General features: G+C 40.1%; 1 protein-coding gene across 1 annotated transcript; it reads right to left on the reverse strand.

Annotated features, from left to right (window-relative positions):
• Positions 1-2,569: 2,569 nt before the first annotated feature.
• Positions 2,570-21,205, reverse strand: LOC111151075 (U2AF homology motif kinase 1). Its single transcript, XM_022508822.1, has 8 exons — positions 20,785-21,205; positions 19,127-19,419; positions 18,241-18,432; positions 16,171-16,265; positions 10,413-10,489; positions 10,164-10,262; positions 7,516-7,604; positions 2,570-3,829 (listed from the first exon to the last, which is right to left on the reverse strand). The coding sequence occupies exons 1-8, from the start codon at positions 21,050-21,052 to the stop codon at positions 3,683-3,685; spliced, it is 1,260 nt and encodes a 419-aa protein (XP_022364530.1). The 5' UTR covers positions 21,053-21,205; the 3' UTR covers positions 2,570-3,682.
• Positions 21,206-24,497: the final 3,292 nt, after the last annotated feature.

Genomic DNA, 24,497 nt, shown 5'->3' on the forward strand with positions numbered 1-24,497 from the left:
CCACAGCCTCACCCAGTAACTATGATATTATAATCACCATCAGTTACAATGGTGCTGATTTTTATTAAATGACAGAAACTAAAATGTCATGCTGCAGAGTCAAACCGATGGCAGAAATGATCAAGTCGGGACGAAAATGATGAAAGAGTGTTCCCTGCACTGGATGAGCAAATGCAAAGGGGCTGGGAAACGTGAGCGCTCAACCTCGGGTGTGCATTTATTCCAGAAGGGTAACTGATGCCCTCAGCAGGGTGAAAGCCCAGTGCATTAAAATAGAAACACACCTTATGCCCAGACTCTCTCTTCAACTTCCTCTCCATGGCAGCACAATTTCGGGCAGCATTCCTGATCACAAATGTGCTCAGAGACTAAAATATAATGTAGAAGGCAAGTTAAATAAGAATTCAAGGATTTTTTTTTAAAGGTTAATTTAACTTATCTCAGCACGCTTTAGCAGCTGAAGTACCGAAAAGAAGGCAATCCTTGTCTCAATGAAAACAAAGGAAAGGACAAGTAAAACTGCATTTATGGTTTTGTCCTAAAAGCAGCCAGTTTTGGCTCAAGGCATAGCAGGGAGGGAATTTCCCCGAAGAGCTGAGATACCGATGGCCACAAACCAAAGGAAGACACCCAGTGGTAGTAAGTGCAATCTCTTACTGCCAGAGGGTTACTGTTTTATTGTCCCTTTAAAATGCAGCCAACGGTTGCTTGGACTGCTGCTTTCTTTTATTGAGGTGTCCAACTCGACTTGCTCTCCTTGAAATAGGGCATCCGAGTTTGGAAAGTGGCTAGCTAGTCACCTCCTCCGGATGTTTCCCAAGAACCAAAGATTTCCTATAGAATAACCAATTTATAGGTATTTCCTGGGCCAAAAAATGTACCAAGACGAAACCACGGAATAATGAGAAATTGGAAAGGCAAGAGGGAAGGAAGCACAGACGTTAACTGAGGGAGAGAAAAACTACCTGAGATAAAATTTGTCCCAAAGAGTAAGGTTTAAGTGACAAAAACCCTCGCCTCTTTACCCTGCCTCTGAAAAAGAAAATTCCTAGGTTTTACCAATTAAGGAATTAAAATCTCTGTGTATCTATTTCACCCTAAAGGTATCATAAAAATTGCATCTTCTGATAATATTTGGTTCAGGTTTGAGAAACTAAGATTAAACTTCGTGTAATATCAGAGGAGCGGGGGAGGATCTGCAAATGTCTTCTTTGGTAGTCATGGGCTAAAAGCTGTAAGATCACCACTTAAATCACAGGAGGCATCTTATTTCAATTCTGTGGCTTTAATATAAAATTCTGAATTCAATGCATGGTTACTTAGGCTCATCAGTTAGTCCCTTAGTTCTTTTAAAATCTAGTTGGCATCTTCTGTAATACAACTCTACAGTGTTAAACACTACATATAGGTATGACTACAACAGCAAAGAAGAAGACAAAGAATGCTGTGAAATTCAGCATCAAGATGCTAGCAGCACACTGCATCCCTAAGCTCAGAAGCCTACCTGCAGCTCATCTGTCAGGGTCTTCTCTTTGTAGGGGTGGGAGGGGGAATGAGAGAGGGACACGTGCGCACCTAGAATACCTGCCCTTGAGAAGAACTCACTCGTGTTCTGTGTTCATCTGTATATACCAAGAACCTGGTGTTTCTAATCACCCTGGGAGCTGTCACCCCTACAAACATTGATGTTTTAGGAAAGCTTAGGTCTCCGGAGTACTGGTTATACTCTCTTGAATTGTTATTTGGACATATACCAGCTAATCAACTTCTGAGAGGGCCAAAATGAGAACTAACAGTTCTTCCTCCTAAGGGCACATACTAGACACAACTTTCCCTTGGGGACCGCGCCACAAGGCCTTCTGGCAACTCATAAATCAGCCTCCTTACACCAAATCTGGCTTCATAATAAATAAGAAGGGAGAGTCCTGAATGATATAACTGTAAATAACTCAACTGTCAGATAGTAACTGTCTGAAAAGGGTAAGATAATTCATCCTCTGAAATGTAAATTCCTAGTTGGGCTCTCAACAACCTGCGCGGCACACACTTCAAAGGAAGACTATGAGGAGGCTTCCAACGGGGAAAGGTATAAAAGGCTTTTTCCTTAGGAAAAAAAAAAAAAAATGAAAACTTTCATTTAGGTAAGGAAATAAAAAAAAATTCATAACCTGTATACAACTTATTTTTTTGTATAATCAGTGCTTTATAAAGGTTTCCTAAGTTCTAAACCTTAGAAGTCAATTTACATGAAGTGGGAGGAATCCATAATTACAATTCCTAAAACCATGTCATCAACCCATGTTCACGAACTCACGCACACCAGCACCCTGGGCTCGGGGACACAGCAGATTGCTGTGAATCCTTCTAAGAATTCGGAGTTTTTCTTCCTTTCTACTTCCATCTTATTAGAGCTACACTTTTCTTAACTTCCCTGCAGTCAGAAGCCAGAGTACTTTCAGAGTAGCTTCTCTTCAGCCACAGAGACAGGAGACAGCCAAAGAGAAGAGACGCAGTGGAGGCAAGGGGAGGACAGAGAGAGGAAAGAAGAAAAAAAAAAAAAAAAAAAAAGAATCCTGGACTATTCACTTTCTCTTTGCCCATTTTTTTCTTTTCCCTTAACTGAACATCTTTCTTTTTGGCCATTTCAATTTCCTTCATTGTAAGCAGAACTCTATCTTGAGAAATCTTACAATGATCACGGGAGGTTCGGTACAAAAAAGATGAGCTAATACAGGGTCTCAAGGAAATTAAAGGACAGGGCAATCTTTTGCTTTGTTCCAATCACTTTAAGAGAGTTTCAGTGTAACTCAGTCTAGACTCATTTGTTCTGAGCCTCTCAGGAATGATCTATTTCTCATTTACATTCTATCAGACAGACCAACTCTCGAACATACACCCTAAATCTGACAGATACGAAACAGCTAGGGAAGAGAGAGGTGTAGACTGCATTAGCTCACAACATTCACACTATAAAGCATGGGGACTCAGATCTTCTCTAACCTCTCATACCTGCACACTCACTCAAGCATACATACTAGACATAAAAATTGTGCAAGATCAAGCATCAGCTTTCTATTTGAAAAGCCTTAATTAAAAAAAAAAAAAAAGGAGATAGGCTCACTGCAGTTTCTTTAAAGGAATATTCAGTACTACAGTACTCCTTTAAAAAAATTCATAACTCAGTGTGAGGAACACAGTAGGTCATCGCTGCTTGACGGTTACTTAACAATGACTGGGAGCGTCCAGAGCCAGCTGTGAAGATCTGGGATGAGGAAGAACCGCCCAACAGCGTAAAGGAACGATCCGTGAGGGCTGTCACCGACTCTTACCAAATTTGTTAATATTCACTATGACATGATATTACTCATCCTTGCTTCATGATTACATGAAATAATTAATATCCTTTTAGGTTACATACTGAAGAGCAGCACTTGCCCTACTGCACAAAAAAAGGGATGCCTGTATGGATGCTCTAAAACCCCTCAAGGTATAGCTGAGAGGTCTTGTCCTACTCGGTGCCAAATGTTTGCAATGCAGCCATTGCTCAACTGCACATTAGTAGGATTAAATAAATGTACAAAGTATTCCCTTAAAATGGTAAGGGGGTACTTCTGCATTCAGATATAGAATACAATAACCCAGGAAATGGAGGAGAAACAGGAAAGAGTCCTCAGGTTACTGATTAAAGCAAAGTTTGATACAGATATCCCCTCTTGTAGGCACTCAGCGGGTAGAATGTAGCCACAACAAACTTCCCATCAAACATCCTTCCAGTCAGTAATTTCTGAGCAGCTTTGGAATCACCAGCATTTGCATACTCAACAAAGACCTGTAAGAGGACAGAGAAAACAAAGTCGGCTTCATTTCCATCAAGACTGTTCCAGAACAGGGCTTTTCCAACTTTAGTGGACACACAAGTATCTTTTGGGGACCTTGTTACAACGCACACTCAGTTTCAGGAGGTCTAACGTGGGCCTGAGTCTCTGCATTTCTAAGTCAACTCCCAGGCGATGCCAATGCGGTTGGTCCGTGGACCACATTTTTGAGCAGCAGGGTTAGAACAATTCCTTTACACAGTTCAATTCTGAAAAATCCATCGAAGACAAGTCGAGTGAAAAATGTACACCCACTGGCCATGTTCTTGCAGGAGTGGTGAGCAGCAGCGGACGCGTGCCAGAGGCAGGGCCATACAGCCTGGGGAGCAAAAGCGCTCCACGGTGCCTCGAAGACAGTCCGCACTCTTAGAAGAGGAAGGAGGAGAAACTACCAGTCAAGGTCACCGGATTTTACACCTATTAAAGACTCATAGAAGCCTTAACTACTGTGAAGAGTAAGTTTAAACCTAGGTAAAATCTCTGTTTCCAGAGTATCTGAATTCTGACCTGAGACAGGTAGAGAATACAGCGTAATAGTTTATGCTCTTTTTGTTGATCTAAAGCCGAAGTTACTCGGAGGGAAAATCATTTTAAATGACTTGTCCTCAGTTACCCATAAATTTGTGAACCAGAAAAAGAACGGCCTCATCTTTCTCAGTTACGTGCTCATCTGAGATGTCAACAGTCTTCAAACTTGGATGCCAGCATCCTAGACACTCGGACTTTCAAAGGGAAGCAAAAACAGATTGTCTGAAGGAAACCAATTTTCAGTTTTTACTTGTACCTTCTCTTAAAATCGGATCTACCCATAAGTTCGAGGCAAGAGTCTCCTTTTTCATTTCCCCTTTCGTGGGAGCCCTTCTCCCACTGATAAAATTATTTCCAAAGGGTATTAAAAAACTCCAGGGCATGAAAAGGAAAGACAATTCCAAATACAGCACTCTTTAAATGAATCTTCCTTCACTGGTAAGCAAAGCACTACTCCCAGACTGCTCACTCCCCGTCTTATGTGAGTATTTCTGTTATGGATGATGCATGACGTCAGGCCTCAGATACTCTGGCCCGGGATGGAATTTTCTGAATTCCTGTATACTGTTAAGTGGAAAGGTGACAGACTCTCTTCCTCTCCCATGCCACGACTATTCTCAAGCTACGTGTTCCTCATGTAGAGATCATCCAGCACTAAAAATTGCCCTGATTTTCATATGTATAAAGCTAAGGGGGGATTTTTAGCTATTCTTTAAAGCCATCCTTAACTGTGCTATTAGCTGGAGATAAAAACACTTCCAAATGGCCAACTCAGTACAGTCAGTCAGGCTGTTCACTTTAAACCGAACAGCAGGGAGAAAATGCTATCAATACCATCCAGTGATTTCTTTCAGAGTATGCAGACTTCACGTAATAATGTAGGTGAGAACTATATTATCTAATTATATCTTAAAACCATACTCTAACCAGTCAATGCTTGTTTTATTCATTTTAGAAATACTTAATACTTTATATCCCCTTTTTTACAGAAAATGAAAGTATATGCTGGCTGTAGGACCAGTTAGTTCTAGCAACATATGCTTTTTCACTGACTACAAAAGAGAAGTTAGAAGATGATGCCCAGTGAGAAGAATGAAGCTCTTTCTAAAATTTTTTTTAACCTGATTCTCAATGACTTCTAAATTCATACACCGAAGTTCAACAAGTAGACACGCACTTACGGAAGGAATGCCCTGCTCTCTAGCATGCTCCTCACCTCATAGACAACCCACAGTTTTATACATTACGTCATTCCAAACAAAAGAGAAACATTTTTATAATTTACAATGAGATTAAATAATTTTATCAATTTAATCTTCACTACTTTTGTAATTATGAGATCCATTCCATAATTCATGTTTTCAGTGATTTTTAAAATATTCTTAAAAAAAAATCCACAGCATTGTTAATTTGAATGGAAAAATCAAATGAAGACTGACTTTGCCAAGAGACATTTCAATAACCTGGAGAAGTTAAACCTGTGAGGTCACGAGTTCATCAGTTGTTTTCATTCTCCTCTAAACGTCAATGAAAGCTTCTTAACATAGCAAATTTCCTCTTGCTGATGAATATTTATTTTTTTGTATTGTTTGAAACCGGGATACTTCTATCCTGAAAATATTCCTTCTGTTTCTCTATTCTGTCTTCTATTTCATATGGACGGTTGAGGTTAACATCGGGTCAGATCGTGTTAGTCCTTCATTCAAAGTCTTCAAAGATCTTCCCCTCTCATTTAGAGTAAATGCCAGTGCTGTCTCGAGTCCCACAAGGTTCACCCTACACCCCCTCACCCCTGTGAGCAAATCCACCATATCCCCTCTTTCTCACTCTGCTAGAGTCACACTAACCCTTTCAAACCTGCCAGGCAAACTCACGGCCTCTGAGCCTGCTATCCCTTATGCCTGGAACTCTTTTCCTTATCTCCTTCATATTTCCACTCAAACGAAACCTTAGTATGGCCTTCCCCACCACTGACATGGAACTATAATCCTCCCTACCAGGCACTTATGAAACCTCTTCTGAGACCTTCCCCGCAGAGCACTTATCACTATATCCTTGTGCCTATTTTGATCACTGTTGTATCAGGGCCTAGAACATAACAGATGCTCAATAAATACCAGCTGACTAAATAAACAGCAATTATGCATAGAGTATGCTGCCGGCACTAAACGAGGTAAATATTATTACTACATTGGCAATAACTTTTCACTAAGATTAGAGTGAAATTTCTTTCATTTCTTTCTTCAGTTGCCAAGCATTTTCAAGATACTGAACCAAAGGATAAAATAACAATCCACACCCAGAGGTGATTTCACCTACCAGGGGGCATTCGGCAGTGTTGAGAGGTACTTTTGATCACCACAACTGAGGAGGGGAGTGGGGGAGGGGATCTACAGAGTGGAGGGCAGCGACGGCTGCTAAACACCTAGAGCGCACGTGGCCGCTCCCACAGCCAAGATGCTGGCTCAAAGGTCAACAGTGTCCAGGTTGAGAAACCCTGAATAAAACAATATTCTGTTCCCAGAAAAGTAAAAATACTACAGATAAAAGAAAGATCTTCAAAAGAGCTTTCAGAAGATTTCTCTAATATTCTTTCCCCCAAAACTGAGACTCACGGTGCTCGCTTGTACATTTTAGAGATGCGAGCATCAAGGATCATCATCACACAGTCAGTCAGTCACACTGAGACCAGAGCTCCGATTTCAGGATTCTGTCGGCACACTTTCCCTCTTTAAATTAGCACCGATGATTCCATTAAAATGAGAACCTAACCTAAATGGTTTTCTAACTCTACTTAATTAGAACAAAAGTAGGCCATAATATTTCTGTAGCTGACATGACCTGAATTAGCATATGATACAGTTGGTGTCACTTTTCACAATGGCTCAAAAGTAGAGAACACTTTTTAAGAAAAAAAAATTCTAACCCATATAAAAAGCATGCATATTACAGAACCTTGGGGAAAAAAATGAAAAGTACAGGAAACTAAAAACAACCATGATGCAAAATTCATCATTTCTAGCAACATTTTCGTGTACTACAGAACTAAAACATTTGCTCAGGATTTTAGTAACCTCTGAATAATTCTGAAACTATAGAAATATTCACTTACTTGTCCTCTGCCAGGATTTTCCTTTGGAACAAGGAGAGATACCACTGGTCCATATTTTTGACACTCCTCTTTTACATCCTCTACAACATCTGATTATGAAAACACAGAATAGTAACCGCTTTGCTGTTATTACCAAGCATTCATTATTTAAAAATTTTAAAGCACCAAAGAATTCAGGAATCCATATCTAAGTAATGAGGTCATTTTCTACATCATCTAAAATTAAGCTTAAAACTAATATAAATTCAATACATCTAATAATTCTGTTAAATTTAATATTTTGAATAGTTAATATTCAAATGACCCCCCCCAAAATGTCTTCTTCCCAGTTTTTCAACTGCCTCTCTTCCTCTCCTTGAAGGCAACAAACATTATCAGTTTCTTCTGCATCCTTCCGTAAATATTATAAGGTTATACAAGCAAACATGATCATACATGCTTTTTTCTAAGTAAAAATTCCAATCTCGCTTTTTCTATATTAGTACATTGCATCTTGAAGATTCTTGAATATTACTGTGTGCAATTTTCTCATTTGTTTTTATGACTGTGTAATTATTTCACCCTATGAGTGATCAATAAATTCTCCACTGTGTCCCCTACTACTAAATAAACTATTTCCAATTTTTTTGCCCTTATAAATACTGTAACAGATAAATCTGTATCTATCTCATTTCACTTATGTATTTCCAAGTTGACTCTAGAAGTGGAACTGCTAGGACAAAATGAATATGAATTTGTAAGTTTGTTAGAATTACCAATCTGCCTTTCATAAAGTTTAGCAATTTAAACTCTCTCCAATGATGTGAAATGTATTTTGAAAATATTCTCCTATACTCTACCAGTAAGAGGGTTATCAAACATTTTCACCATCCACATTAGGTGACAAAGATCTCATACGTACAGTTTCAGTGAGCATCTATTTTTAAATTTCGTTCTGTTTTAGTCCATTTACCACTCTGCTCTCAGACTGCTCTTACAAAAACCTCAGTCTGACTATATCACTCTCCTAGTCCAATTTTTTTTTAAAGATTCTATTTATTTATTTGACACAGAGAGAGAGAGATCACAAGTAGGCAGAGAGGCAAGCAGAGAGGGGGAAGCAAGCTCCTTGTTGAGCCAAAAGCCCAACGTGGGACTTGATCCCAGGACCCCGAGACCATGACCCGAGACCATGACCTGAGCCGAAGGCAGAGGCTTAACCCTCTGAGCCACCCAGGCACCCCTCCTAATTTTTTAATGGTTCTTATTACATTCAACAGAGAACAAATATACTGGGTACTTTTAACCCAGCGACTATTCTACTCCTGATACAAAGTTCTTTGGTGTCACACTGCAGTGTTATTATCCCTGGGATAAAATCCAAATTCTTTAGCACAGCAAACGAGTCTGTTATGTATCTATATTCTTGGCTATTTCTTTAACTGCTCCCCAATAAATAACCTACCATACAAACACACCCAACAGTTCAGTATTCTTGGCACATGCCATACTTTCTCTCACCTCTGTGTCTTTGTGCCATTTCCTCACCAACCCCTCCACTGGGAGCCAAGCCACTCCAGTTACTGACAGAGCTTGGCTATCACCTCCAGAGACACCCTCATGGTGTCATGAGTTTAGTCCTTTTCCTCTCTGCCTCTGTGTATTACCCTACTTCCGGATTTATCAAACTCTAACCATTTGTTGACATAACTCTCTCTCTTACACTAAAGACAAGGAATAATCCCGCTTGTTCCTATACTTGAGGCAAGAAGAGAGCCAGTCCTCAGTGAACACGGAAGGAATGAGTTGTTAAAAGCAAAACTAAGAGCTAAGATGGAGAAATGGAAGCACAGGGCAGGACTAGAAAGAGCAGATGGAAAGAACATGCTGGAAAAATTAATCTTGATTAATTCAGGAAAGGCTTATGAAATGTGAAGGAGTCCAATGGGCCCGAGGAATCATCTTTGCCTAAACGGGCTGCTCTAACAAGATGCCATGGACTGAGTGGCTTCCATAACAGACACTGACTGGGTGGCTTCTATAACACATATTTACTTCTCTGGTCCCGAGGGCTGGAATTCCCACAGCAAGGTATAGAAGATTCAGTGTCCCATGTACCTGGCGGCTTTCTTGCCATAACCTTACGCAGCAGAGAGAGCTCTCCTGTTTCTTCCTCTTTTTAAAAAGGCCCCAGCCCGGCGCCTGGGTGGCTCGGTGGGTTAAAAGCCTCTGCCTTCGGCTCGGGTCGTGATCTCAGGGTCCTGGGATCGAGCCCCGCCTCGGGCTCTCTGCTCAGTGGGGAGCCTGCTTCCCCCTCTCACTCTCTGCCTGCCTCTCTGCCTACCTGTGATCTCTGTCATATAAATTAAAAAAAAAAAAAAAAAAAAATCTTAAAAAAAAAAAAAAGCCCCACCCTCAGGACATAACCTAGTCCTATTAAATCCTAAAGGCTCCAACTCAAAATACTAGCACACTGGGGACTGGGACTTTGCCACATGAATTCTGGAGGGACATATTCAATCTACAACAGGAATCAAAAAGTGAGATCCTTTAGAAATCATGTAGTTCAATATCCTCAATATGTAAATTAAGAGAATAGAGAACCTTATGAAACAATACGTCTACTCTACTTGTAAAAGACATAAAAATACAATTTAGGAAGCAGTTACCTTCATATTCCTCTTCGTTCTCCAGATAATCGTCATCCAGCACATTCAGTAGTCTTAGCACTGGAGTAGGAAGCATCACCAGGTCTTCAATATGAGGTGCTGTTAAGGTTCATCATAACACGGTTAAATGTAAACTCACCAAAATCAATGGATGAACACTAGGCAAAAGAGCTTGGGAGTGGAAGTGAGCTCTGATGTCTTATTTGATTGTAAAACAACCAAGGAAAAATAAACACGTATGCAACTTACCAAAAGGAATGCTAAAGAATGGGCTGCATAATGCCATTTCAGCAGGAATCCTTCTGCTTGGATCATCATGAAGCATGCTAAAACACAAAAACATGTATCTTTATAATTACTGTCAAATTCTGAAAATGAGGAGCACCTGGCTGGCTCAGCTGGTTAAGCATCTGCTTTCAGCTTAGGTCATGATCCCACGATCCTGGGATCGAGTCCCACATAAGGGTCCTTGCTCAGCAGGGAGTCTGCTTCTCTCTCTCCCTCTGCCTGCCTGCCACTCCCCCGCTTGTGCTCTCTTTCAAAATTAAATAAATAAAATCTTTTAAAAAAATCTTTTGAAAATGAAACCATTAAAGAAATTAAAATGTCTAAGTGTTCATCACAACATTAATTATATTAGCATGGCTTACTGAGCCATTCAGCTACAAAAAAATATAAAAGCTTTGTTTTTTTCTTTTTAAGATTTTATTTATTTGAGAGAGAGAGAGAGCACAAGCAAAAGAGGGGCAGAGGGAGAGGGAGAAACAGACTTCCAGTGGGCAGGGAGCCTGATGCAAGGCTCAATACTAGGACCCCGGGATCATGATCTGAGCCAAAGGCAGACACTTAACCGACTGAGTCACCCAGGTGCCCCAAAGCTATTTCTAAGTAAATGGTTCAGTAATTCATGATACATACCTATGGCACAATATTATATTTTAAAATAATGTTTCTGATTAATAAATGCAACATGGGAAGGTTATCCATACTATATAACATTAAGTGGGGGAAAAAAAAGCTACACATAAATTTAGGTAATCCAAATTAAAAAAAAAAAAAAAGATGACAGTGGTGAGATGATTTTTGAATTCTATCAAATCCCCCTACAACAGCACAACTTGGTAACAAAATAAAAAACCCATGGATGACGTTTACCACAAAACTAAGCAACCCCAATAAATACCAAAATACAAGAGGCTAGGAACAAACCATCATAGTAGTAAGCCTTGCACCATATCAACATCTGTGTGGAAGGAAGCAGAGAAAAGCAACAGATAGTCTGATGAAGCAGAGAAAATAACACAAAATATCCAACAGGTACAGACTGGAAAGCACAGTAAGTCAATTGGAAAAAAGCAACTGTAACTACAAGGGGGTATACATTCTAATTCCAAGTGAATGCAAGAAGTCTGTAAAATCTGAAGGGGTTGAAATAACCTAGACATTATGACTTCTCAAAATGAACTAGCTAAAGCTCCCTCCCAGGGCAAAGTCCCACAGAGAATAGAAATCTGGAAAATGGAATCCAAATTGAGCAGGATGTAGTAAATAAAATTAACAGAGAGAGAGAGAGAGAGAGACACCAGGAAAAAAGGAATGGAGGAGAAGAGGCAGAGACTTCAGAATAAAAACATCCCCCCCCTTTTAACATTACATAAAAACAATAAGAGCCCTCTACAATTAGAAAAGCTATCCCAACTACACCTTCTTCTGTAAGTTTAGGAAATGAATTTCATATAAAAGTGAACCACATAAAAAAAAAAAAAGTGAACCACATAAAAAGTATTACTAATAAAATCATTACACAAAAGACAAAATTGCAAAATGACAGCCCCGAGGCAATGAATGCACGCCAGAAAGACATGATAAGAACACAGATGGACATGATAACCTACTGTTTCAAAATGAGCAAACGATGTTTTTTAAAACGATAAAAAATATGATGAGTCAAAATTAGAAAATCTCAATAATTAGGTAATAGAACTCCAGAAAGAATTAGAAATATAATAAAAAATCACTTCATAAAATAAAGCTACAAGAACTTGAAAGATGAACAAATACAGCGATAGTATCTCAAAGACAGAAGGCGGAAAGGAACTTTTTTTTTTTTTTTAAGATTTTATTTATTTATTTGACAGAGATCACAAGTAGGCAGAGAGGCAGGCAGAGAGAGAGAGAGGAAGGGAAGCAGGCTCCCCGCCGAGCAGAGAGCCCGATGCGGGGCTCGATCCCAGGACCCTGAGATCACGACCCGAGCCAAAGGCAGAGGCTTTAACCCACTGAGCCACCCAGGCACCCCGGAAAGGAACATTTTTAAAAATCAAAAAGAAACAGGGACGCATGGGTGGCTCCGACAGTTAAGTGTCTGCCTTTGGCTCAGATGATTATCCCAGGGTCCCGGGATAAAGTTCCGCATTGGGCTCCTTGTTCACCAATGAGCCTGCTTCTCCTGCCTGCCACTTCCCCTGCTTGTGTATGCTCTCTCTGTCTCTGACAAATAAAGAAAATCTTAAAAAAAAAATAAAATCAAAAAGAATACAAGAGATTAAAAAAAAATTCAAGAGAAATAAGAATAATGAATACTGTCAAAGAAAATCCAATATATGTACAATAGGAGTGCCTGAAGGAGAAAACCAAAGCAAGAGAAAGAATACTAAAAAGAGTAATTTAAGAACACCACCCTAAAATAAATGAGCAAAAAGATCTGAAACTATTTTCCTGACAATATCAACCCAGAACAATCAAAATCAAGATATATTCTGGTAAAATCAATAGACTTTTTTTTTTTTAAGATTTTATTTATTTATTTGACAGAGAGAGAGAGATCACAAGTAGGCAGAGAGGCAGGCAGAGAGGGGGAAGCAGACTCTCCACTGAGCAGAGAGCCCAATGCGGGGCTCGATCCCACTACCCCGGGATCATGACCCCAGCCGAAGGCAGAGGCTTAATCCACTGAGCCACCCAGGCGCCCCAAAATCAATAGACTTTTAAAATGATGACATTGTCTGGCCATCTAGACAAAAAGACCAACTGATTTTTTTTTTTTTTAATATAAAGACAATTAAAAGTGTCTTTAGACTTTTCAAAGGCAACACTACATGCCAGGATAAAATGGAGTAATATGTTTTAAGACACTCAAGAAAAAAAGAATGCCACTCATTTTTTATACCCAGATGAATGACTCTCCAGTATAATAAGCACAACTGACCACCAGCAAGCAAGAGCTCAGGGAACATGCCTACGGTCTCCAGAGATCAAGCTTCAGAAACTCAAACGATGAGAGAGACAGCCCCACAAGGACCAGGGGTGGACGGTAATGTGCAGCTACACGCAGAACTGAGAATAAATGCGAGAGTTCAGAGTGTGTGGCACATAACGGTTACAGAAACTGATGACACAGATACAACTAATTTTCAAATGAGAAAGAATGGGAAAAGCACATGCAAAAATAATTTCAGTAATCTTCCTAGAATATTATGATTCTGAGACCGTTTTAATTGTAAGCTGGAATAAAGCAAATGAGTAATTACAAAATATTCTAATTCTAGCATTCCCCTTGTCCTTAAGAACCATAATTCTTTACACAGAAGGAGAAAGAGATGTGAAATACAAGTTAAATAAAACCTCTGGTCTCAAATTTGAATTGGAAATATCAGTATGAACTACATCCACTTTAAGGCCTAGAAACAATGACCATCCCAGTAGCAAGGAGTATTCCTAAAACCCAGACTGTTTTTTTAAAATACTATTTCCTACTAAAAGAAATCAGGCTTCTTGGAGAAATGGCTACTTCCAAGTGTTGGGCAGGAAATGTGTAAGATGAATTGGAAACATCTTGTCACACCAGAGAGCAAAGAAGCTGTAAAAGATAATAAGGTCCGCTGAAACCAACTCACACAGCTCACAGTCATCAAAGACGGGGCAATTTTAGCTTCAGTGAGGATAAGAACTGTAATCATTTGCAGTTACCAAATCAAAACACACTGAACTTTCAAAAGGAAATGGTCCCCTTTGGAGGATGACAGGAATCAACTCATTACGAAAACTAGTAAATAAAGAGAGAAAGAATCAAGCATTTATTTTGTCTTTGGTTAGGAAAGAAAGGAAGCAGAATGACAGAATGAGAACATCCTATTCCGCAGCCCCTAACAAAGTAATGGATCCAAAGTAACGTGAATAGTTACTAACACATAAAACAGAGATGGCTATATTATGTACCTCCTTATAATAAAAAAACATAACACCATCTACCGTCATGCCAAAAAAAAAAAAAAAAATGTAACCCTCTAGATATAACTACCAATATATAGGAAAACACAGAAATATGTTACGCTACACAAGGATTAACACAATCAGCAAAATTCAGACTGCAGACAGCTATACTGAGCCAACAACCTAGGTTGACCAACAAGTAAACAAGGGAAAAGCGGGGTAGGAGATGGAAAAGGATCTTTCAGATTAAAAGAAACCTAAAAGAGACTTTTGTTTAGAAGAGCAACAGTAAACCATAGTGTTTAAGGATACATGCTATAATGAAAACAAGGAAGTAATTACCATAAAAGTCAAGGCAGTGGCTACTTTTAAGGAGGAAGAAGGACTGAAGATTAAGATGGGGACACAGAGAATTTCTGGGGTAGCTGGCAAAGTTTTATTTCTTGACCTGAATGGTGACTACAAGAGTTTTCCTAAGGATTCATGAAGTTACACGTTTGTTTTCAGCATCTGTGCTCTATTCTACAATAAAAAATGGTTCAAATAATTTGCATGCATACACAGCAAAATCCATAGAAAAATACTAAAAAGAAATACACCAAAGTGCTAACACTAGAGAGTAGGTTTATAATTTTTATTTTGCTGATCACAATTCTCCATAGCTTCTAAATTTAGTGTTAGCTGCACAATCAAAGGGGGGAAAAATCCAAAATAACAAAGACAATACTAGCAGCTCTTTCTGCCCACGGGGCCTGTCCCCTGCTTTAATAAATCACCTTTTTGCGCCAAAAAATAAAAACAAAAACAAAAACAAAAACAAAGTCAATACCAGTATTTATATGATTTGACTTCCAAGTTAGAACCCATTATTCACATAATTTCACAATGCCATCTTTTCCACATAAAATGCCACTTGTAAAGCTAATACCAATCAGATAGTAACAGCTATTGAAAACTAATTGGTAAAACACACAAACATACATGAATAAGTGCCCGTAAAATTTTTAAGTTCTTATCTGAGTGAATTCTGTGGACTGTAATGTCCATTTCCTGTTTTGATACTGTACTCCAGTTACATTAGATGTTACCACTGGGGGAAACTGGATGAAGGGCACACAGACCTCTCTGTAACATTTTTGCAACTTCCCATGAATCTGTAATTGTTTCAAAATAAAAAGCTCTAAAAAAAAAAAAAAATCAAAAACAAAAACAAAAAACCCCCAAAGACCTAGTTGAAAGGTTTATAGGGTCAATATTCCAAAGAAAGAGTAATATTCTGACTTGATCGGGAGATCTATCATTTTGCAACATAACTATTATTTTATTCGTTTCTGGTCCATAATGCTAGAAATGTGAAAAGCCAACTACTTGGTAATACACATTATGTCTTATTTGAAAATATCTGCTGTGCTTGGACCTATTCAGAAATCAGAAACACAGTATCTGTCCCCAGAGTGCCCAGAAGTAATTATTTTAAAGTATAGTACATAGCTACCTTATTTTAAACTTTTTTTTGGTAGTCCAAAAGCAAACTCAGTCTTTAGTTAGTAAAGACGCTCTTTAAAACCCTACTTTCAAAAAAAGCCTAAAACAAACAAAAACCAAAAACAAACAAAAACCTAATGTCCACCAAGCATACAGGACTGCCAGAGCCACAAGAGACCAAAGATATGGTTGCCAGGAAGAGCCTCAACGTGATCCATTCAGTAAAATCCAAACAAAAACAAAGACAAAACAAAAATAACCTTTATATGATAAATGTACAAACAGGAACTTGAAAGTACACACGATGTACCTTTTGATAAGGTCTCTTAGGTGATAGGCTGGGATTGCGGCATTCACCACTGCTTTACTGGCGAATATGTGATCAATAATAGCAGAACTGTTTGCCTAAAAAAAGGGAGAAAAGTCTTCCTTCGGTTATTCAATTCATTCTCTATTTACTGAGTACTAGCCACATAGCACCATACTGTTTGGTAGGTAAAATGCAAAAGAAAACACTCTTTAAAGAGCTTATAATCTTGCTGGAGGGGATTATGTGCATAACTATAAGCCTCTGGAGGAGGAACTTTCTTCTCTATTCTCAGCACTCAGCACAGTACCTGGCACTCTGTATGAATATTTACTAGACGAATGAGTAAGAATACCAGAGCAACCTTATAAAAATGTAGTTTCATACAAAGTGAGAATATGAGTGTGTGAGAGTTGAGTCTGAGTGTCTTGGTGAGAGTCTTTAACTGGTTTTCAGATACAACTACACCACCAGAGAGGAAGTAATGCAGTACCTAAAAATTGCATCCCTCACATTATTCACACTCTAAATCCTATGGAACATAACTTTTCTCCCTGAGTACTAAGCTGTCTCAGAAGTGTGTACATGAGTAAAAAGACCAGATGCGATCCTTATCACTATGCTAAGAACTAGGCATCGTTTATTTTTTAACCTCAATTTCTTCTGTAAGAAAAATGCTACTACCCTCATTTTATAGAAAATAAATCATGGTTCAGTAACCCTAAATAACAAGTAAGAGGTGAAGGCAAGATATAAACCCTAGTAGTTTGACTTCAGAGCCTACACTCATACTCACTTGGCAATTTTGCCTTCCCAAAGGTGATTAAAATATAAAGTACTGTCTTTATTTAGAGGAGTGAATACTGAGGATTTAATATATATCCTACCTCCCAATTACATACAAAAATGTCTGAACGTGACCTAGTTCTGATCAGCTCAGGACCAAGCAGATACAGTCCAAAGGTCTCAAAGATAATCAAAACGAATGCAAGTAATTGATCTGTATTTGGCTTAGCACTGAAGAAAGACCACTCAGTCTCTAGGTTGGGTGAAAGTACCAATGCAGAATAACGATACTGGTTTTACTTGCATGGTAGCATTTTTTGCCAAAAGTAAGCATTAGGTACACCCACAAGACTATTAGAGCATTCCTTCCAGAAATACTTCCAGAAACAGATGACTAAGGGCTGAAAAGAAATATAACTCTACATGGTATGCTAGCCATACACAAACTATGTATTACTAGATGCTCGAAAAATACTTGTTGCTAAATATGAAAACCAATAATGATTCCTAAACATTGTATTACTTGTCAAACCTCTAGCCTAAAGGATGCTGATACCATCCTAACACTTGGGCCCTACAATATGTTTGAAAACATAATGTAGTTAATTTTTAAGGTATGAACAACAAAAAGTTCATCGTTATGTCAGAGATTTGGAATTTCAAACTCACGTTCCCACAGAAACAATGTTATAAGCAGTACTCACTTCACCAGGATAGTTCATATATGGAATATAAATTAATATAAAGCACTGTGGAACCTGGAGAGAACGCTGAGCTCGAACAGGAAGAACAGAGTATGAAGCCCAGGTCTGGAACATCTAATGGTATGACCTGGACCAAGTAAGTGGTTTATGTATCTGTGCCTCCAGTTTTTCAGTTGTAAAAGAATAACCAATACACGAAAGATCTTCAGAGCATTGTTAGGAAATTCAATGAGACTGTGCATTAAAAAACTTTTAACTGTAAAGCTTTACGTGAAGACTGTCATTAAACTTATACTTGTAATAGCAATACCGTAGGACGTAGTATGACTGAGTCACTTCTGCATTTATTCATCCCATCGAGCACTTACTACACATCAGGCCCCAGGCTAAGATCAGCAAGTGTACGATACTCACTAGCACATCTGTAGCTATGAAACGAATAGTAGCATTGAAGGTATCAAACATGCAGGAAGAGGAGTGTACTAGAGATGAAGTAAACAGCGTCCCCAGTGAGAATCACGATAAACCAAGTACTTTTAAATCAGAATGAAGGACTCCAAACGAAAGCACTGGTATGATTTACCTTCCATTCCTGAGATCTGACTGTATGTTTCAGTTTCATTCCTGAGAACATTTCCAGTAAAATGATTCCTAGGCTCCAAAGATCAACAGCTGAGGTACATTCTGTATCACTCTGCAGGCCAGCCTGGGCCAAGCAATTCTGCAGTTCTGCTTCTGGAGCCCGATACCCGTCTGTCTGAATATACTTCACATCCTAAAGATGAGTAAATATTACAACCAATAAAAAACTGTTCACTTTCCATCGCCACAGCGTATTTACTCCTCTAAAAGTATAATAAACCACTGTCAAACTGAATGCCAAAAAATTTTTAGTCCTTGGCTACCCTAATTATTTGGTTCATCATCTGGGCACTTCTCACAGGCAAGCTGTACACTCTCCACACAGCAGCTCATTTCTTCAGAGAGTCTCCTGTCTGTTAGGCACTGCTGATAAATAAGGACACTCTGGAGGGTTTGCCAGAACTGTTATGTGTGTTCTGCCATGAGACAGAGTGCCAACACTGAAGGCAGCAGTAAGAGTAATTACCCGTTACTTAATTAGCCTACCTAGCCCAAATATCCACCCTTTTTTTACATGGTGGCAATGAAATTCTTTTTATTTGCTTTATCCCCAAGAATTATTTTATTTTACTTTAAAGATTTTATTTACTTATTTGACAAAGAGAGAGAGATCACGAGTAGGCAGAGAGGCAGGCAGAGAGAGGGGGAAGCGGTCTCCTTGATGAGCAGAGAGTCCGATGCCGGGCTCAATCCCAGGACCCTGAGATCATGACCTGAGCCGAAGGCAGAGGCTTAACCCACAGAGTCACCCAGGCACCCACCAAGCATTATTTTAGGTAGAAATAGCTCTAAGTGTTGACCAAAGTACCCCTATTATTATTTCTTACCTGATTGCCTTCTTTGAAGCTAAGCCCAAAGTCAATGAGTTTAAAACATTCATTCTCTGCACTCCACAATATGTTACGTGGTTTGAGGTCTGCATGGACATAACCCTCATGATGAAGAAAAGCAAGGGCCTCCAGAACATCCCGGGCACAATGCTGTATCATCCACATGGAACAACCCTGATGACTGGAATATAAAAGCAATTCCGATACACTGACATCCAGGAGTTCAAGCAACAGACAGCGTGATGGCACATTTGGAGAGAAGTGGATTGTAAAGACTCCATACAAAGTCACTAGAAAAAGAAACGAGTTATAATGCTTTAAAAATCAGACTCAGAATAAGTTACAACTAACATAGCTACCTCTTCAGTGCAAATGTGGGATAACTCAGATAAGCGTCATGCTTCCACTGCAATTTATTTCTCCCAAAAGTAAGATTTTTTGGCAACTGGGTTATTTTAATGAAACAAGATGAGAAAAGCTTCCACAGCTCAATACTAGTCAAAGATATTACATATGGCACAATAATCAAATTGTATTTCACTAAGTATTCACAGTAGGTGAATATACACTCAGGGTACCAAGCAAAAATAATTAAAAATAAAATCTAAACATTATGGACCCTTAAGATGGATGTCATAATCTGCAAAAACAAAATTGGAAATTGGTTCTTGATCCAAAATAGCATTCTATAATCTAAATATTAAAAGGAGGGGGAAAATAAGTAAATAAATATTACAAGATTAAGTCTTTCAAGATGAGAATTTAACTAAGTCTTGCAGGGATTCAACAAGTCCTCAAGCTTGCAAAAACTGAAGAGAAAAAAAAATACCTTTTCACTCTTAAATTACCAGGGTTATATACATCATTTAGCAAGCTTAAAAAAAAAAAAAAGTCAACACTAGTGGTTAAGAAATTCTTCTCTAAAGTGGTAATATAAAAAAAGCAACTCTTCAAATTACACACAGATTATGCTTGCCAGGAAGAAAGACATTTCTTTATTAGCCAAAGCTATAACTATAAACTCAGTGTTTATAGTTATAGCTATATATGTTTATATATGACAGTGAAGACTTTTCATAAATCAATCATCAGTAACCATATATCTTATACTGTGAATATCTATATCATGTAACATAGTCTTACCACGGTAAAGGTATAAAATGTTCCTAATTTCCACACTTCCGGAGGACTCCTATGTGAATACTGAGTCATTTCCCCCCAAATCCATACCAAATATGTATCAGATAACATCTGTACGAGTTATAAGCATTATCACAAGCCCCAGAAGGATTTCTCATTTTTCCACTGGTATGCAAAGATTCAGAATTTCCATACAAGAAATAACAAATCTAGACAAGATATGCCTCTTTTCCCTTAAAAAAGATAACCCTATGCTAATAAGTGCTACATTCTCCGATGCAAAACAGAACTTAACTGAGCATCTATTACGTGACGCTGGGGAAAGCAGACCACCACCTCCACCCTACTGCAGACGGAGTGAAGGGGGAAGGGAAAGGGGCCTGGATCGGGTGACGACGAGAGGGCCAGACCCAAGTCTCCCCCCCTTAAGGACAGGACCCGGAACGCCAGGCTGAGAGGGGGTGTACGGCTGGGCCGGGTCCTGGGCAAGAAGAGAACGGAGGCAGCGGCATTACCGATGTTCCTGTGACCCTGCAACTGCTCCAGCGCCGCCCTCTCTTTGCGGAAGCCATACTCCGCGGCCGAGGCCGCAGCGCCCGTGGTTCCCGGCGGCAAGAACTGTTTGAGGGCGCCGGGGGGCGAGCCGGGAGTGCCGCAGCAGCGCACCCGGTACACCGAGGCCGAGGAGCCGCTCCCCAGGCGGCTCTGTACCTGCCACAGCCGCCCGAAGGCTTCCAGAAACCGCGGCGGCTCCGCGCCCCACGCGCAGCCGGATCCCGCCATCGGTGTGGACGGAGGGCACTGGCGCGGGAGCTGAGGCGACGCCCGGGGCAGGCCGGCCGGGCCCGCGGTCACATCCCCGCCTGCGGGACCAGCGGCTCCGCAGGGAGGTGCCTGCCGCCGCCTCTCCGACTACCGGGACCTCAGGGCGCCATGACACCGGAAACCGAATGCACCCGGGTCCAGAAGCCGGAAGTGGAGGAAGAGCCAATCCTGCGGGCCCGAGGAGGCGGGCCCAGAAGGGGCGGGCCTAGAGCTGACTGGAGGTGTTGGTTGTAGAAAAAAGCCCCGAGAGCGTGAGCGCTCGTTGGAGTGCGTCCTGTTTAAGGCCAAGGCAAAGTGCTTTATCAAACGTCACCAGAAACTAAGACTGGTCCTTTTTCTTGTGGGGCGCGTCCCTCACCACTGGGAACCTAGGAGAATGAAGCCCAGCCTGCATTTCCCCTAGACGGTATCCCAAGGGAAGTAGCCCAGTTACTGCGGGAGGGGGTTCGCCACCGCCGCCACCCCCTCGCCAGGGGGTTGCCAGCAGCCGTAATTCTGGAAGCCCAGCCTCTGTGCTCCTGAGTCCACTTAGCCTTATCAGAATGCATGCGCCCTGGGTGAACGTGGACCTTTTACGAATTGTATGTTTCATGTATTCGTTCAGTTCTTTTGCTCATTTAATAAACGTTTACTGAGTAACAGAGGAAGCGAAGAAGAATCCCGATCCACAAACTGGGATGTGCAATAAATGTAGCCTTCCTTATTTTTCTGCGATTCAAGCTCCATTCAGATGGGGTGGCAGAAACTTAGTTTCAGACAGTTTGCCCCCATTCGCTTTTTCACGGGTTTTGCCTAATTTCCTGGGCAGCTGGGGTAACTTCTGTGGTGCAAAATGGAGAGGCAAAGGAACCATCTGCTCTTCGGTATCCTGGGTCATCAGCTCGTCTGGTTGCTCTTCTGGTTGCTGAGATGTGCCTTCTTTCTGTCTACATGGCCCTCTCCGGGTCTGGAGCAGGGAGAGCTCTGTGCATTTTCCAGCGATTTCTAACAAGCAATACGAGTCTCCCAAGAGCTTGGGCTTTTGGAATACAAAAATCGAATAAAACTCATAGGCTCTTCTAAGGCAATGAGCACAGGCGTTTATCTGATCGTATAAAGGGAAGGCAAAGTGGGGAAACTGGAGAGCAGGGAGAGAAATTAGGTCCTGAATTGAGAAAAGAGACGAAATAGAAATGAACATGGATTTCAAGTAACTTGAATGGAGAGATTGAATTAGACATGTATATCAATAGGATCCAAGGAGTCAAGGTAAAAATTGTTCTAAAGGAGTACAGATAAATTGCTAGGACTCTGTAGAAGAACTCTGAGCAATTCACATCTTAGAAAAGTGTGAGTAAAAAGCATCTTGTTCCAGTCTATCCTGTTGAAAGAGCATATTATAATCAGAGAGAGAGTAAATGCTGAACTTGTAGAAGGTGACAAGGTCCTCCCTGTGAAAAACAACCATTGTTAAAATCCATATCTTGGTTGCATATAAGCCCTTCTCCTTAATGCTACAATCAGAAGTTAGCAGTTTGAAACCAATCTCCTGTGAAGCTTGATTTCTTTGTAATTTTCCAAGATGTCTTCCCATTGCTCCCTTGCTGACAAACAAGGTAAAGGAACTAAATTGTATAATTGAGCCACCTTCAAAAGTGGTACCAAGAACAACCCAAAACAGATATACTTTGGAATCCCCTTAACAGAAGGGCTGACGTACATTTTAATCGTTGAGCTCTTGAAAATCCAAATCTTTCAAGCATGAAAGTAGCAACTCTGGTGCCAGTCTCCCAAATGGCCCCAAATGATCCTTGTCTCCTAGTGTTCATAGCTCCTTTCACCTTGAGTAGTGCTGACCTCTGTAACTAATAGGATATTGTGGAAATGATGGGGTGTGACTTCCTGGGTCATAAAAGATATTGCAGCTTCTACCTTGCTATCTGATCCTTTGTTTTTTGGGAAGCTAGCTGCCATGTCATGGAGACCCTCTAGATTTCTCCATAGGGCGGAATTAAGGAACTGAAGCCTCCCGCCAGCAACCACGTGCCATCTTAGAAGTGGTTTTTCCAGTCCCAGTGAGGCCTTCAGATGACTGTAGCTCTGGCTGAAAACTTGACTGCAAACTCATGAAAGACCCCTAAGCTAGAACCTCCCATCTAAGCCATTCTGAATTCAGTTCAGCAGAAATTATGTGTGACAATAAATATTTATTATTGTTTCTAGTTGCTAAGTTTTGAAGTAATTTTTAAATGTAGCAATAAAAAACTATGAACTAGAAAGGAACAGATATTTAACTAATGTCTGCAAAATTTAACATCATTACAAAATTGCTTTGTAGACTAGTTGCATACATCTGTGCCGTAATTAGCAGTCAAAGAATACAGGACTTACAACACCCATATCAATATAAAACATTGTTACTAAAATTTTCTTTTCAATTTTATAAGCAAAACATGATATTTTGATAGTTTTTGTTCTTTTTAGAGTATACTTTTTCATACTTTTATTAGATATTTTTATTTTCTCTCCTGTAAGTGTTCTTGCAAGAGCACTTGGTAGATTTCCTTTTTCCCTTTAGTTTCCCTCACTCCTGTTGTCTTTCTGCTTAGATCCTCTCCATTTCACCTGGCCAGGATATAACGGGGAATCACTTGGAATTCCAATTTTTAACTGGGAGGAATCCACTGCCGCTCTCCGACCCATTCTTTCTTCTCTCCTGAAGAGTATCTCTTCACAATGTGCTATGGATTTGTGTCACCCCTTCCAAAAAATTAATATGTTGGAACCCTAATCCCTCATATGATAATATTTGGAAGTGAGGGTTGGGGAGGTAATTAAGCCTTTAGAGTGGAATTCTCATGAGGGGAATAATCCCTTTTTAAAAAGAGATGCCAGAGAAAGGGGCACCTGGTTGGCACAGTCAGTTGAGTGTCTGACTCTTGGTTTCATCTCAGATCATGATTTCAAGGTCGTGAGATCCAGCCCCATGTGGGGCTCCATGATCAGCAAGAAGTCTGCCTGACATTCTCTCCCTCACCCTCTTCCTTCCTCCACCTCTCTCATGTGTACACACCCTATCTCTCTCTAAAAAGAAGAGGGAGAGATACCAGAGAGCTTGTTTTCTCCCTCTGCTCCCCACCATTGAAGACACTAGGAGAAAGGGGCTATCTGGAAGTAAGAAGAGAACCTTCACCAAGAACCTGACTGTGCTGGCACTGGGATCTCAGAATCCAGCCCCCAAGATCATGAGAAATAAATGTTTGTTGTTTCAACCTCCCGGTCTATGGTAATTCACTATGGCAGCTTGAACTAAGGCGCAATGGTTGACATAAGCTTTGGCTACTGAGAATTCCTATAGAGAATCTATTTCTTCTTGGTCATGGTAAATACCTATTTTAAGAGACTTTGTTCTTATTCCCTTCCT

Source organism: Enhydra lutris, unplaced genomic scaffold, assembly GCF_002288905.1.
Source record: "Enhydra lutris kenyoni isolate GAN:26980312 unplaced genomic scaffold, ASM228890v2 scaffoldscaffold25, whole genome shotgun sequence".
Taxonomy (NCBI): Eukaryota; Metazoa; Chordata; class Mammalia; order Carnivora; family Mustelidae; genus Enhydra; species Enhydra lutris.